Source organism: Meriones unguiculatus, chromosome 9 (genome assembly GCF_030254825.1).
Source record: "Meriones unguiculatus strain TT.TT164.6M chromosome 9, Bangor_MerUng_6.1, whole genome shotgun sequence".
NCBI lineage: Eukaryota > Metazoa > Chordata > Mammalia > Rodentia > Muridae > Meriones > Meriones unguiculatus.
In genome coordinates, this window is record NC_083357.1 from 27,524,158 (window position 1) to 27,540,619 (window position 16,462).

The window sequence follows — 16,462 nt, forward strand, 5'->3', positions numbered from 1 at the left end:
TGACTTAGACCTCCTTAGAGAAGAAGCCTTAAGAGCTAGGATTTCTCCATCTTGGGATGAGTTCCTAGGTCAAAGATATATTTTCTGAACATAAAGAAAGGAGATTTCCCTAAAAGGTGATTTAATGCATTTCATTAGAAGACAATGCGTTTAACATTGCTGATCTTTCTTTTTCATTTATTGTGTGCACGTGTGCTCATGCTTGTGTGCACTTGACACAGTGTTGGGGCCACAGGACGGTAGGAATGGGTTTTCTCCTTCTACAGTGTGGCTTGTAGGGGCTGAACCAAGGTTCCCAGGCTTTGCAGCAGTCACCTTGATCAGCTGAGCCATCTCACAGGCTTCTGACTTTGCTGATTTTACATCTTATTTGTTTTTTTTTTTTTAATGGGTTTTAGGAGTCTGAGATGTACTTAGTTGGTAGGGTGCTTGGGTGCTTGTCAGGAGATGGAGGCAGAATTCAGGGTCATTATCAGCTAAATGGTGAGTTCAAAGCCAGTCGGAGCTACATGAGGCCCCGTTTATTTTACTTTATTTTTTATCTGTATGAAGTTAATGAGAGGGGTCTCTCTTCCATGGTTGGCACATAGATCCAGTAATTAATAATAACCCCATCTTGGATTAGACCTACAATTTTGTTGTCATGACTGGCTTTAGTCCAAGGATAGTCACAGTGAAAATTCTGCCAAAGACAGACAAGGCAATTCAAGATGGCGAGTGACACCGCCCTTGGAGTAGATCGACATGGGACACTTCCTGCTGTGGGTGAACCCTCAAATTCCACTAACTGGACTTGGAGTCAACTTGGCAGGAATTTAGCAGAACAGTTGGCTGAGAAGCATTCTCTTCTGAACTGGGAATTTGGTGTGAATGATGGATGTGAGTTGAGACTTCCATTTGGGTTTTAGACATGAGAAAAAGTTCAAAATGCAACCTGATAGAAACAGTCATTTTTGTTTTGTTTGGTTTTTTGGTTTTTGAGACAGATTTCAGTGTGTAGCCCTGGCTGTACTGGAACTCACTTTGTAGACAGGCTGGCCTCAAACTCAGAGATCCAACTGCCTCTGCCTCCAGAGTGCTAGGACTGAAGGCGTGTGCTACAACCCAACCATTTTATTTTTCCTTCCTTCCTTCCTTCCTTCCTTCCTTCCTTCCTTCCTTCCTTCCTTCCTTCCTTCCTTTCTTCCTTTCTCTCTCTCTCTCTCTCTTTCTTTTTTCCTTCTTTTCTTTTCCGTTCCTATTCAAGGTCCCTATATAATTTTAAAATGGAAAGAGACGCCATTGAATAAACCATTTTGGTGCCCTAACATACTGCTTCAGCCCCTTTTTCTGACAACTTAGAAGACCGTTCTACAAAAAGCTAGTGAGAGAGGTCACAGAGAGTCTGAGCTATCTCACAAGCTCTTCCTATCATCACTTTAAGTTCCTTAAGTCTAATGTGTCTTGTAGCACAGCACAGATTCTTGCAATAACTTCTGGGTGGACAATGGACTTCTTGAGTAGGTATTCTAACAAGAAATCACCTCATTGTTGTTCTCATCACCACATCACACTGATCAGTTCATATGAATAGAGGGGTTGCAGAGGGTCGTGTGATATGGACAGAGGAAGGCTGACCTTCCTCTGAGAGGTCATTCTGTAGTGACCTCTTTCCTTCCACATCAGCGGTTCACAAGCATCATTGATTTTTCCCTGAGGGGAAATGTGGTCCTACCTGGAGACATCTGTTGTCACAATTTAGGGGATGGTGGTTGCTGCTGGCATCTCAAGCAGAAGTCAGGAATGTGACTCCATCCTTTACAACATAGACCAGCTCCCACAACAAAGAGTTACATAGCTCAAAATGTCAATATGGCCAAGTATGAGAAATCTTGTTCTAAATAATGTCTTAGAAACTGACGGTTGTCACCTGTTCAAGTGAAAATTTGTTATCACTACTTTTGAAAGACAGAACAGAACCCATGAGAGGCATTATAAGTAAAAAATAAGTGTTGGTTGGTAAGTGTTGGTTTACAAGCCGTGTGTGTGCATGTGTGTGTGTGTGTGTGTGTGTGTGTTCTCTATGCATCTTATACTGGACTGCAAAGTTACTTTAATATCTTTAAATTTTTTTTATTGTGTATGTGTCTTTTGAACTTTGGCTTGTATTTGAAATGTCAGAGGATCCTGGGTGAGTGAAGCTGGACCTAAAACTAAGATCATGCAGCTTCTATAATGCCCCAGTGATGCTGATGTTGGGGACTATGGACTCTACTTTGGATGCCAGGAACCTGGAGATGATGTTTTATATTCTATCACTAAGGACAAGACACATTAGAGAACAGGTTTGGCGGCTCATGTTTGCGCTATATAATCCCAGAACTTAGAAGGCAGAGGCAGAAGAATGGCTGCAGCTTAGAGGCCAGCCGATTCTATGCAAGTTCCAGGCCAGCCAGGGCAACACAGAGATACTGCCTCACAAAATCCCCAAGCAACACCCCCAAACAAAGAAAGAATAATAAAACACAGCAAGATTTGAGCAATGAGTCTGACTTGGGGCCTGACAGTAAAACTTTGAAACAAAATCCTCTCCTTTATGGAGGCTGCAGAGAGAAAAGTAACTCCCAGTTAACCGAAGAGAAATAGTAACTTAATATATCTTGTCTGTTGCAACAGAATGTGGTGATTCCACAAGGCAGATTCATTCCGCAGTATGTGCCTTGGCTACTCCATGTGTTTGTGTGTGCGCGTGTGTGTGTGAAAGTATGCGTGTGTGTGTGTATGCTGTGTGCATATATGTACATGTGCAGTTGCATATATGAGTAGCATGCTTAGGAGTGGAATGTCTAGCTTCCATGCCACAAATCTGCTCTAAGAAAATTGAAGAAACCTACGAAAGTATTGTTCAGGTCACGTTAACACGGATACTGTGACCCTAATGTAACAGAGCAACCAGCCTGGTTTCTTAGCATGATTAAGGGAACATTCTCCTTTGGAAAAGAAAACAAATTAACTGTCTTCACCAAATGTCTTCTGGAAGAGAGAAAGCTGCTCTCATAAAGACAATCGGTTAAACTCTTTGTAGCACACGGGCTCCAGAGAAAATTAAAGCCTCGTTTTTATAAAAGATTTACTTGCCCCAGAGCACACACAATTTTTTTTTAATGGATGGCCTAAGAAGGAAGTAGATAGGTCTGCTATCTCCCATTTTATCTAATTAAGCTGAATCTAGTAATGCTCCCCCACCCTGTCTTTTCTAAGTGCAAGGCTCCTGAAACCTCAAGCCTCCCAGCATGGGAGAATAACTATTATTTCTTGTTATTGTGCATTGTAGAAGTCACAATGTAAGAGGTGACTTACTTACATTTGCATAAACAATCAATTGCAACAGGGTACAAAAACATCAAAAACATCCTCCTTCCTTCCTTCCTTCCTTCCTTCTCCTTTCACCTCTCATCTTAGTGGAGCTCACTTCGATCAGAAGGAGAGAGAGAAAGGAGAGAGAGAGAGAGAGAGAGAGAGAGAGAGAGAGAGAGAGAGAGAGAAGCGCCTACCAGTAGAGGTTTACTCTATTAGCTAAAGACCTGCTTCAAACTACACATATTGCAAGAAGTGCAGTAAACACAACCAAATCTGTGCAAAACAGATGTATGTAATGAGAGGTAAAGAAAACTTGAAGTCACTGAGTTTTTTAATATCTGAGAGGGTAGAATTTTTAAAGATGAACTGAGATTGTTTTCATAATTTAAATATGTATGGTTACTATATATTTTTTAGCTATAATAACTCACCTCCCTTAAAGATAGCTAGATGTACATATGTCCGCATTCTGTTTTTTTATAGTAGATATTATATATATCCACATATCATCTCCCTTCATGTACACGTGTTACACGTGTCTTCATGCAACAGGTAAAATAAATTACCAATCAAGGAGAGAGGTGTATGCACCTCTCCTCTCATTTCCTACTCTCTGCCTCCTCTTGTATCCTTCCTGAAAAGCTTGTCCCTTCTAAGTCCCTAATGCATGGCTCACGTCATGTTTTAGACACCAGAATTTATTTGGGGACTCAAAGCCAGGTACAACAAGTGAAAGAATCAACTGTATCTCCTTTCTTGGTGGGACTATGGATCTATTTTCCAGTTTGGACATATAGAATCACATAGGCTCTATAGGATGGCCTAGTAAAAGGGTGCATCTTTGGCCTTGTAGTTGAGGATTAAAGAGATCACAGTTCAATTTAAATGTGATCTGAAAAGTATGGAAAAGTACAACCTCAGCCTGACATAAAGGCTTCATTTCAGGCTGATAACCTCAGAGAATTAGCTAAGAGGCACTCCTAATGGTATGTGAGCTCATCTACATCAAACGTACCAGTTCCCTACTTCAGTCAAGTAGTCACCATGATGTAAGGGACAGTGGGCCATGGGATGGGGGAGAGAGCTCAGTTGCTAAAATGCTTGCTCTCATTCAAGTGAGTTCAACCCCAGAAGCCACGTAAAAGGCTGCATGTGGTGTGACTGATTTGAGCCCTTATTTCCAAGGGTGGGGGCAGAAAGGGGAGAGCCTCTGAGGCTCACTGGCTAGCAGTTTAGCTCAGTTGGAGAGCTGCAGGTTCACGGGACACCATGTCTTAAAGAAAAAGAGGTGAGCCCTTATAGAATACATTGGATACCAACCTCTGGTCTCCAACATGCGTGTATGCACACTTGCTGGAATTACCACAGAATTGCCATGCCATCTCCACAGATTCATTCATCCAGCCCAAGTGCAGGTATGTGTTCTATAAAATACAGGCCCCTGTGCGAGTGACCTGGTTGACTTAGATGGTGGCCTTTGTAGCTATCTTGCAATTTGGCTCCCTCACTTTTAAAACTAGCTTCAAAGATTCTCCTTATATGCAGAGAACAGCTTTAAAAAAAAAAACCTGGTTTCTGCTAAGTTACTAATTATGTTTAAAAGAACTACTTGGTTGAATTCAGCTTGATTTTTTTCCCCCTCAACAAATCAGTTCTATGTTTAGATGGTAATAAACTCCTCCAGTCTGCATAGCACTTGGCACAGTGGTCCCTCTACCAAGTCAGGAGCATGGAAAGAGGGCCAGTGCTGGTTGAAAAGAAATGTATGTGACATCACAGCCTTGCCCGCACATGCTGCTTGGCATTGGATCCTGGTTCACACAAACTTCTTACAAAGAATATTGGGGGGACAAGTGGGGAATTCTGAATACTGACAGCATATTAGGTGAACATGTACTGGCATAGAACTCAGAGATTGTCAATTTAAGCACAGCAAGTTTTGCTTACTTCGTTTGGAAAAATGCACATAATGAATCTAATTAGGAAAAATTAGAAGAATGAATATCCAGTTGGCCATCCCTGGGTTTTGGGAACATAACATCTCCATGTTCTTAGTCTGGCTGTGCTTTCTGAATGTTTACAGTGTATACATACTGTATTCTAACAATTAGGTATTCAACACTCCTTTCTCAGTTCTCTGCTAAAACAACCTTCCCGAAGGCTGGGGGGCCAGTTCTGCGCTGCTAATTCACCACAGTTTTGTAGATAAGGTTAACACCAGCTCATTTCTAAATCACCTGATTGAACAAGAGGATTTGAGAGATGGTGCTACTGAGATAATGTGAAAGTTTGCTCAAGGCTGGGGATGCAGCTCAGTGGTGGGGCACTTGCCCAGTATATTCAAAGCTCTAGTTCAGAGGCCAGCACCAACAAGAAGTTGGATTTTAAACTGTTACAGCAACTCTAGGAAGCCAGTTTGTTTACCAGGGATGGGGACCGGACTGAGCTTAGAGAGGCAACCCCGAGGCCTCAATCCCATTCTGGTGTACTTCTAAACATCCTTCTCCATCATCACTATTGTGCCTGCTGCCGAAATATGTTTCAGCAAAACTAAGAAAGAACCAGGCTAATACACAGCAAGGAATATAAGCAAACTTGGGGTTAATATCTGAAAGAACAGAGAGCTGCTCGCACTCCTCTGAACAGGTATGGAGTTTTGTTTAGCAAGACAAACCAGCCGGGAAAAGGGTTTTCATTTCAGTGTTGAAGATGAGAACAGTGAGGGTGGTAGCTAACACTTACCGAATGCTTCCTTCCTTCCGTCCCGAGGCTGCACTGCGGACAGGGCAACTCACCCTCCTGACAACGCCCTGAGGAAGGTCCTGCTTATTACCATCCCTGTTACCTAGGTGAATCAGCCAAGGCTCCGAGAGATTAAGCACCTGTCTAAAACCATGCAGATTAGGCCCGAAGGCCCAGGGGCCGGGCCTATTATCATCACATTGGAACTCCCATGCAGAGCATTCACAGTGGTGACTCCTGCTAACAGCAGAGAGAGCTCACCCTCCCAGTGGCCAGCCTGTCCCACACCCAGATTTTCTCCAGTCAGACCTCAAGAACTGCAGCCTACTGAATCGGTAAACCCTGCCCACCTCTCCCCCTGCCTGCTTTCTAAGCACTTTCCCTCACCTGGAAGTTGGTGGCATACTTTACGCATTTAGTAACATAACGTTCTCCTTGTAGCCTGTCTGCAGTCCTTGCTTCCTGGAGCGGCATGGTTCCTATTTTGATTGATATGTATTCACGCATACAGGCCCTTATAATTTAATAAGGCTATTAAAGCAAGGTTATCAGTGGATTCGTATATAAACCCAGCAAGCATGTTTTAATAGGCAGAGGGTTCACGTTTCAAATTACCGCTGTGGAGACAAATATTCACACCCAATTATTGTGCTGCCACATAAAGTGAACAAATACTCGATTTGAAAATGGAACAGCAAATCGAAATCTGTGCAAGGCAGAGAATGCCAGGCAGCATATCCCCCTGAATCTGTCCACACTGCCTGATTAAGCTCTTACAAGGCTGTGTGATAAGGGGCCTTTTCCTGATCTGATAACTGCCAGGGAGAAGCCAAATGCAGAGTCTATCTGTAAATGCTTAATCCCCTAGAAGGCAGATTAAGTGTATAATTGACCTAGATAATCCATGTATCATCTCTAGTCAAATGTTCCCGGGCCCAGTTCACAGTGACACGGGCCCGCAGAAGAAAGCTGCAACGGGCGCGGCATTACCACCAGTGTGGACTGCGGCCAAGTTTGAGATGGCTTTTTAATCACTCATCCCTGAGCCTGTGAGGTTTAAGCAGATGAATTCACCCTAAGCACATCTCTTTTAATCCCGATTTTCTTCTCAGCCTGTGTCTTCAAGAAGTACAAGGAGGAAAGAAAATAAATTAATTTTTGTTTAGACCTTGAAATCTTAGGTGCTTCTCTTAATGATCTGATGTCTAATTTCAGAAAGGATGTTTTTTTTCTTTTCTTTTCTTCTTCTTCTTTTTTTTTTTTGGTTTTGTTTTGTTTTGAGGGAGATGTTGAATTAATCATCAGAGAAGGAGGAAAAGCCATCTGCATGATTTACGGACACTCCAACTGGAGACGGCTCGCTTCAAGCTATGCCTCCAGCCTGAGCACCCTTCTTTAGCTGCTACTTTCAGAACATGGAGCTTATTGCAATACGTGTCTTTTTGTTTTCTTTATAACACATCAATAATTGACAAGGAGGCAAAGCTTCCTCTTGAATCTTAGAGTGATGCAATTTTTCTTTAAAAATTCAGCTCCATTGATAAGATTTAAATCCACGGTTACACACATTATGATATTCACTTGATTTAAATGCCTGACTATTTTGTTTCTAAATATTAAAATATTATTTCCAGCAAATGAAAACTGTATAATTGTACTTGATTTTTTTTCCTGAAAAATAAAAAAAGCAGATAAAAATTGTTCATTTGTACATCTAAAATACCATGGTGAATGGCTTGGGATTTCTTTCTCATCAGAACATTATTTTGGACTGGTGAAGTCCATCTTAAAGATATGCTATTAAACAAACACTGTTGGTATTTTATGAAAGGAATATATAAACTAATTATGTTACTAAACAGGGAAACTTTCACTGCAGAAAAACGTCTGGTTAGGGAATATTATATCTAAATTCACTTCTCAACAAAACGTACAGAATGCTTGATTTTTAAAAAACACAGTGGAGATGAATTTGGAAAGTCTGTTCTTAAGTTACATAATAAAATAGATAAAAAAGTGGAACATCAAATACAGAGCCCCAAATGCTGTTCTGATAATCCCCCACAAGCATCCTCCTCCAGCCAAAAGTACAATGATGAGGCAGAGGGATAAAGAAAAAAAAAAAAAAACAAAAAACAAAACAGCTCAGAAATCACCAGATAGGGACCTTGTTAAAACATAGAATAAGCCAATAAATGACCAGCTAGGATCCACAATATACTCATAGGCAAACATCTATTAAAAGCCACCCAGCCTTCCTGTAAGCGCACACAGTAACAGAGAGGGGAAAAAGAAACCGGACCAACCAACGGGAACTCGAGGGATTTATCAGGTAAATAAAGCTAAGACTTGAAACACAGTTAAAGCACAAGGACCATCAGAACACGCTTCTAAAATGACAGATGCCAGCGGGAACAGACAACCAGGGAGAGACACGGCAGTCAGAACCAACAAGCCCCAAACAGTAAACAGTCGCAGAGATATATACTTCTCTCTTCATTCCAAATGCTAATTTGCTATTATTCATTTCTGCCATTTATCAAAATGCAACACTTTGGAAAAGAAATCTCTCAGATCAACAAGTATTTTTCAATAGATTTCTGCCAATTGTTTAGGAAGCCATCCCAGGACCCATATCATTAGACGGTGGGGTCGCAAGAGTTAGCTCACTGTGCTAAGAGCTGTGGAATGGCAGGTTACAGGAGACCCCATTTGTGCTGATATTTCCATCACCGTTCATCTCACCGGGCACAAGAGTTTTACAGAGCACGTAGGCATAGAATACACACCATGCTTGAGGAAACAGAAGCCGAAAATAATCAAACATGTTGGTAATCTGATGATTTGCCGCTAGATTATAGAAAAACAGTAAGTACTGAATTAAATTACCGAAGCTGCATGGAAATGAAGCTTTTGAGAAGCTCTGGGTTTTTAAATGACAAATGTTTTAAATCCATGACAGATTCAATAACTTTTTTTTTTTTTAATACCACAGTTAGGTTGCCTAGCACCAATAGATTTCAAAAATTAGGGGACCAGGTTATTCAGAGAATAAGCAAGTAAGTGGGCAAGAAATTCATGTCTAAATAAGCTTTTTTTTTTTTTTTAAAGGCCCTGCTCCAAGGTTGGGGCGAAGTGCATAAAATGGTTATCATAAAATGGTTAGAATGGTAAGATCGTATGCTCGGGAGAGGAGACCGAAGATTGTGCTGGGAAAAGAAAATTGGGGCAATGTGAAGCGAAACTGCGTGAGTGTGTGGGCGGCTTCTCAGAGATTTACTGCTGCCATCGATGCTGGCTCGAGGACTACTTGAAGAGGCTGGGTGTAGTTGGGAATTTTTGAAAGGACCCCCCCCCCCATACACCCTGAGACAGAACTTGCTTCTGCAAAGTATATTCTTAGGAATATTTCTTTTAATTATCGATTCACATTAAAGCCCAGAGGGCTGGAATGCGCTTATGTTCTTTTAGTTAGGCAAGTCCATTTTCCCCCATCTGTGCCAGACTAAGGCTCTCTTTTAACTTCTAAATGAAGATTTGGTTGCAATTCCCTTACAAAGAGCCCCTCAGAAGACCATTTGCCTCACATCTTTCAACAGGAATACCTTCAAACAAATTTTTCTCCTTGCATTTGTAATTAAAAATAAAAAAAGCGGATTATATGTCAGTGAAGAGACAAGGCTAAATCACAGATTGAGCATCAGATTCCGTACTAGCTATTTTAAAGTTTCAGGGATCACCAGTCATTCACACACTCATTCATAGAGAAATACACACACACACACACACACACACTCACACCACAAAACTGAAAACCGGAAGATAACCGATCAAAAAAAAAAAAAAAAAAAAAAAAAAAAAAAAAAAAGGCAACCTAGGCAACCTAGGCATTGAAAAGAGCAATCCACTAGCTTCTTGAAAATTTGTAGTTTGGAATTGAATTCAGTGGAGATGGGCAGAATCCACACCCCTATGCAGAGACCTGAGGGTACTGCTGGTCTTTTTTCAATGCCTATTGGATGGGCAACAGTGCCCCCAGACAAACTGGGCTCAGGACTTTCATAAAGGCACGCATGCAGAGAGAGGGAGGCCCCACTGGTGAGCTTTATGCATGTATGAGGCATTCTCGGTGGATGTGGGTCATGCTAGAAGATGTACACAGGAAGATTATTTGATTCTAATTCATGCCACTTGATATAATGTGATAAAACATTTGACATGAGAGATAAGTTCCATTTTAATCTGAGAGAGGACAAGTGGGAATTAAAAAGTAAGAAGGGTTTTATCAAAGGAAGGTGCTGCAGAGAGAGAGAGGGGTGTGGGGCACAGAACAGAGGTGATTGGAAAAGGAACAGAAGCAAAGAAAGACAGAAAGAAGCCTTTTGAACACACCAGGAAAGCCAGTGAGCTGGAGGACAAAGCACAGAAAGTCAGAAGCTGCAGAATCTGAAAGCGGTGCCAACAATGAGCTCATTTAGCTACGGGACAAAAACATACAAAACGCAGCGTAAATTGGTGAACACAATTACAGGAAAAATACAGAAACAAGGGTTCCACAGTTGAGCAAAACATTAATGTTTGGGCTGGCACTAAAAATACAAAAGCCTGGACAGGAGGGGTGCACATTTCACGGGGCTGAAGTAGACGAGGCACCAGCTCTCGTGCACTCTGGCCAGCTCTACATAGGTAGATTTGGGAGAAATTAGGAGCACTATATCTGGCTATCTGAGGTAACCCTATCTTCTTTGGCTTTAGACTGGCAGATGGTTTGAGGCCACTGCAGACTCCTTTCGACTTCAGTGGCTTACTTTGCAATGGCAAGAAGTCTCCCTGAGAGCCACTCACCCACGGAAGCCTGCATTTTTTGTTTTGTTTTGAGTTGATGTGGCAGTCCACCGCATTTGGTTTCCACTGGATTTACCCACTGCTACTGAGGTAGGTAGATGGACAGGAAGCACCATGGATTACCAAAGAAACTGACCAAGTGACTCACATATAAGCCTTTGGCAACACCCAGGATGGGGGATGTCTAGTCTTACAGAAGTTCTAACACATTGCAAGGCACAGCAATGTGACACTTATTGCATATCTGCATGCCACAGCTGGCATCAAGGAGGCACTGCCCCCAGGGTAAGGGTCGCTGGCCTCGGTATCCCCCATGGGAACGTGTCCCTTACACAAGGCCAGATTGCAAGGAGAATGGGGATGGAAGAAGGTCTTTGCCAGTTGAAGGAGTCTGCCTCGCCAGCTCTGTGCAGAGCGTGCCTGCTTGCCGGGAGGCTGTGTGCCGTCCACAGATCACACAGACTGGGACTCACACAGAGCCACACCAGGAGTGGGTACAGAACAGACATGACAGAGAAGAGCCTAAGGCAGAGGGAGAGGAAGAGATTCTCTTTGAATCAGGACCAATCCATTTTCTCAAAATGTGACTTATCCTCCTGTCTGTTATTTTGTCACATTTTGGAGGGTCTCCTCCTTGGGCTGCAAGGAGGAGCAGGCATTTACTTACATCAAATAACCTTTCTATATACATCTCCTCATTGACCTTATCACGCAGGACATCCTGAGAGTGGCGGACGAAGGTCACGTAGGCATCGGCCACATCCATTCCAGGTTTCTGCAAAGAAACAAGAAAAGATGAAAATGGGTTCTTCAGACCTGAGGGTGCCCGGGCAGCCTGCTTACCTTTCCTCTTTCCTTGGCCCCTGCATCTTTCCTTCTATTTTCATAATCACTTCTGTTCAGTTCTGGACCGGAAGAAATTGATAGTAGACCCTTATGCTTTTCGGAAGACTGGAATGGAATTTTATAGAGACTTTCCCTCTCTCCATCTCTCTTTTAATTGCTCTCCTTCTCACTCTTTCCTAGAAAACTTAGCTGATAGACACAATTCTGGATCGTCCAGGGGCATTCCCTGGTTTTGTTTTAAATAGAAACTACTGTTAAAAAAATCTAAGCATACTCTGTCTTCTATTATCCCTTTCTCTGTGTAAAACAAATGAGAAATCCCATTTCAGTAACTATTCCCTTTAATTCAAGACTCACAGGAGGGGAATTCAGCCTGAGAGCATCTGGGGAGTGTTTGTGGTTTCTGTACTCAGACAGGACACTCAGCTATTTGTCCTTGCCTTTCAGTCAACCTGGAACTTTAGGGATGGAAAATGAAGAATGAATGAATGAAGAATGAATGAACGAGAGGAAAGAAAGAAAGACAGGTAAAGGGAGCTTGATTTTTAAATTAATTAGATATTCTGGAGAGGTAGGCAGGTGGTTCATCCAGGAGTTAGGAAATGATTTATAGTGAAAAATAACATATAAATAAAACCAAACCAGAATGTACACTGTTTGAGATGTCAGAAATCAAAGTTATCTCCAAAGAAACCTATTAAAACACTGTAATATGGGTCATTAGGAGAGCTGCCATAAATCCCTTAAATTTCTACAGTAGAGATATATGTTTGCTAATAACTAAAAAGATTGGTTTTCATTACTATGATTTACCTTAGATCACAAAGTATCATTTCTCTACAAGACGTGACTGTCAGGCACTGCAAATTGAAGTTAGTTAACACTTCTGTGTAATTTCCAGGGTGAAAATGAGGGAGGTTTGGAAACAGTAGGACTGTATTTTTTTTCCCCTGATACAAAGCTTACAATTATCAAGCAAAGGGCCAATGCTTGGCCCCCAGGATGCTAGTAACATTTCTTAACACATGCTGAAACAATGACAAGGTATTAATTTGAAAAACAATGAGGGACACCCCAAAGCCACAGTATCAAATGTTACACTTCTAAGCAATTTTCAGCAAATGGATGGAGCAGTTTCCATGATGGTTCTGTAATTGTACCGGCTTTATGATACAAAACAACAGCAGTTCTCCAATGAGATGGGAGCAGTAGCTGTCAGTTCTAAGTGGCTACTTCTCTTTCTTTAGCAGCTGCACATCAAAAGGCATTCTTAGGAGGGATGGACTCTTTACCTGGGGAACCTGAGAAACTTCTTATTATTTATCCATATATTCCCTGGGGTACTTGCAACATACCTTTTCCTGGGTACAACTTAGTGCTAAGATGAAGTACAAGTCAGATGTAGCCACCTCTTGGTGACTTACCATGTTGGGAATAGCGCTTGGCAATGCTGAGAACTTCAGCATGCCTTCCCTTTCAGTAAAACTCATTTCCTGAAAAGGACATTCATTCCAATCCCTCAAAAGGGCATCAAGCCAGTTTGGTTTGATTTTCATTGATTTATGGTTTTATCTATCACTACATCGTTTACCAAGGGTTGATACTGTGTCCTGTATTAGCAGCGAGGTTTTTATCTGCCTTCTCCTCTTAGAGCAGAACTTTGATTAATTTTTAATTAAATTATTAGCACAAAGGAATAATCCCTGGTACCTTGTCGGTACTCAGCAAACATTCATTGTATGGACACATCTATGAATGAATAACCAAATCCTCTAGTAACCTCCCTTTTAGAGCTCTCTACTCCACTGTATGTATCATTACTCCATCCTGAGGTGAAAGTTATGAGAACCATTTGAACATCAATGGGCCATAGTTACAGAGCCACGGAGTGGGATTACTATCTCCCTACCTGACCTTCAAGAATTATGACTGGCAGCTATAACAATATATCTAACAATGTCTTGAGAGTCACACATTGCAATATAAATTTGAACTACTATGATTCCCTTCTCTTAATATGAAATTTTACTATTAGCCTCTAATGTAGACTCAGAAAGGAAAAGGAGACTTGATGGAGACAACAAAGAGATACAAATGAAGTTTCTGCACAATTAGTTCTCTCTCTCCTGCTCATGGCTGCTGCTCTTTGATGTGAGTACCACATCTGATTCAAACAAGTTGGGCTTCCATCTCTTGGTAGACTAGGATGGAGAAGAGGGAAGAAGGAATTTGTCTGAGCATGGTGTGCTAATGAGAGAGTGCTATTCGGGGAGGACAGACTGCTTCATCAGACATTCCTTCTCACAAACTGTTGGGGTGACTGGGGAAAGGGGGAGCTGCCCTTAGACCCCGGGAGGCCTTGCATGGAGCAAATCACTATGCAGCCACTGGAGACAGGTAGTCAAGGTGGGGAACATGAGTCTCCAAGAAAAGATTCAGTTATAATCGGGACATTGTTTAAAACGGCAGGGGCATAAATTGCAGAAAGGACATATCATATAGTTTAAGTAGACTTCCCATCAAAGCACCTACAATCAAAACTGCTGACAGCTAAGGAAACTGACTTGTAGGTATTAGTTATAAGCTGAAATACACCTGTGACTGGACAACTGATGTCACGAGATAAGTTAGGCATTATATCAGCACTGTGCCTTCAGAGCAGGATCAGCCTTTTGGTGGTGGCTGTTAGACATGGCTGGGACAGACTGGCAGAATATAACACAGACTTTAGAAAGCACATAAATGACTCTACCACATGCAGAAGACATAATTTAGAAATAAGGCTCCCCAGTGGGTTTGGTAGAGTGGGACATTTTCGTCTTCTCTTGCTCCTACCAGATCCTTCTAGGCAGGGAATGCAAACGCTAATCTTTGGTACCATGAGCAAGCCTTTGGTATCAATGCCAATTGGGCAAGGAAGGGTCAAACTCTGCATTTAAGAGAAAGAAATGTTCTGAGTTATTAGGAATAGTGCCACTTTCTGCTAGTCGGACTCAGCAAGCAAAATGTCTCCAGGATAATGAACTCATGGTGTCCTCACATGGGACCAAATTCAAACTGTCAGAAACCCTTACAACACAAAGAGTTAAGAGCATGATTTAAAGGGATTGTGTTTGGGTTTATAAGTCTGGATGCAAATAACAAAGGGCCAGTGAAGACTTATAGAGATGACACCTATTTTAAGTTGTCTGCCGAGCAACCTAGGTAATAATACTTATGAAAACAACAAACAAACAAAAAACAAAACAACACAAAAGCCTTCAGGTGTTTCAGGTCAAGAATTACTGACTCTGCCCACTGGTTGTCATACTTTTACAGAAGAATGGGGAACACATTTTAGAAAGACATTTTAAAGGCTCCACCCAGAGCCACTGAATTAGAACCTCTGGGGACGAGAGCTGGAAATCTAAGAAAATGTCATCAAATAATGCTGAAGTTCTTGCCATGTCTTCTTGTATATTCTGGTATGTGTACCAGTGACTAAAATAGGTAAATGTGGCATGCTAGTGAAATAATGCTTTAGAAAACAAAACAAAACAAAACAAAAACAAAATAACAAAAAACAAATCTACACATCTACCCAGCAAACCTATCAGCTTACCCACCAACTCCCTTATCTGTACTGCTATCCAGTTTCCAAGGTGTGAATACTACTGGAAGGCTGATTTTGTGCATATTGTCTCTTGGGAACTGGGGCAGACAGGCTCTACCACGAACATGAGGTTCCTGACTCTTCCCAGGTGACCTTGGGCATACTGTTTAACTTTCTAGGTGCTTCAGTTTCCTCTCCGGTTGAACAGGATAAAAGGAATGATGGCCTCTTACAGGACTGTCTTCAAAGGTAAATTATTATTTATTATATCTAAATCCTACATATACATATATATGTTGTGAGAAATAATTTTCTATGGAAGTATTTATTTTCTGTAATAATTAGTATACTGTTACTGGCCATAAAAGTATACATTTAATCAATTTACTTTCAAAGTGTAGCACCGCTCCTAAGCCATTAACAATTGGTACAATCATGGGTTTGGTCTACTAATCATATTGTTTTCTAATACTAGAATAATTACTCATCTATCAAAGCATGTGCCTCTGCATTAACTAAGCTCAGTTTGTAGTGTGACAGTGTTTCAGAGCATAGTTTGAAGTGTGAGCTTTACTGCTGTCAGTAATTTCTGTTCTTTCACATCCTCAAGTTCCTAGTATAGCACCATCAGTTGACAAGTGTCTTTATGATTATCATAGGAAACTCTCAATAGTATTGAGTCCATTTCATCCCACCTTCAGAATAAAGCTAGATCTGGCCTGTGGAATTATTAGCTTGAGGTATAAGAAACTGCTAACATTAAACCTTTTCTGACTTTTCTAAAATGTTACCCTCATGTGGTTCCGATGTTAATACTGATGTTAAATGTAAATTCTTCATTTATTGAGCCTCACCCGAATAGATGGCCCTGAACTACCCTTACTACCTGATTGCCTCTCTGCTTTGAGGCATTCATCAAACAGCAGAAGACATCAGCTCTCTATGATGGGAGCTAGCCATTTGCATTTCCGAGACTCCTGAAGCCCAGTGGAGGGTGGGGCTAAGGCGGCAGATTCACCCATCCTTTGCTCTGGGCCCTGTCACATCCTGAAATGCCCTTTGCTGCATGAATGTCTAATGAGGGCCAGGTAGGGCCAT

General features: G+C 41.6%; 1 protein-coding gene across 12 annotated transcripts in view; it reads right to left on the minus strand.

Moving 5' to 3' along the window:
* Positions 1–16,462, minus strand: part of Cadps (calcium dependent secretion activator) — a 452,771-nt gene that overhangs the window by 26,273 nt on the left and 410,036 nt on the right. For all 12 annotated transcript variants that reach the window (XM_060390975.1, XM_060390971.1, XM_060390969.1 and 9 more), the window contains one exon: positions 11,594–11,701. In XM_060390975.1, the coding sequence (XP_060246958.1) occupies positions 11,594–11,701 (108 nt within the window). The remainder of the gene's footprint in view (positions 1–11,593; positions 11,702–16,462) is intronic.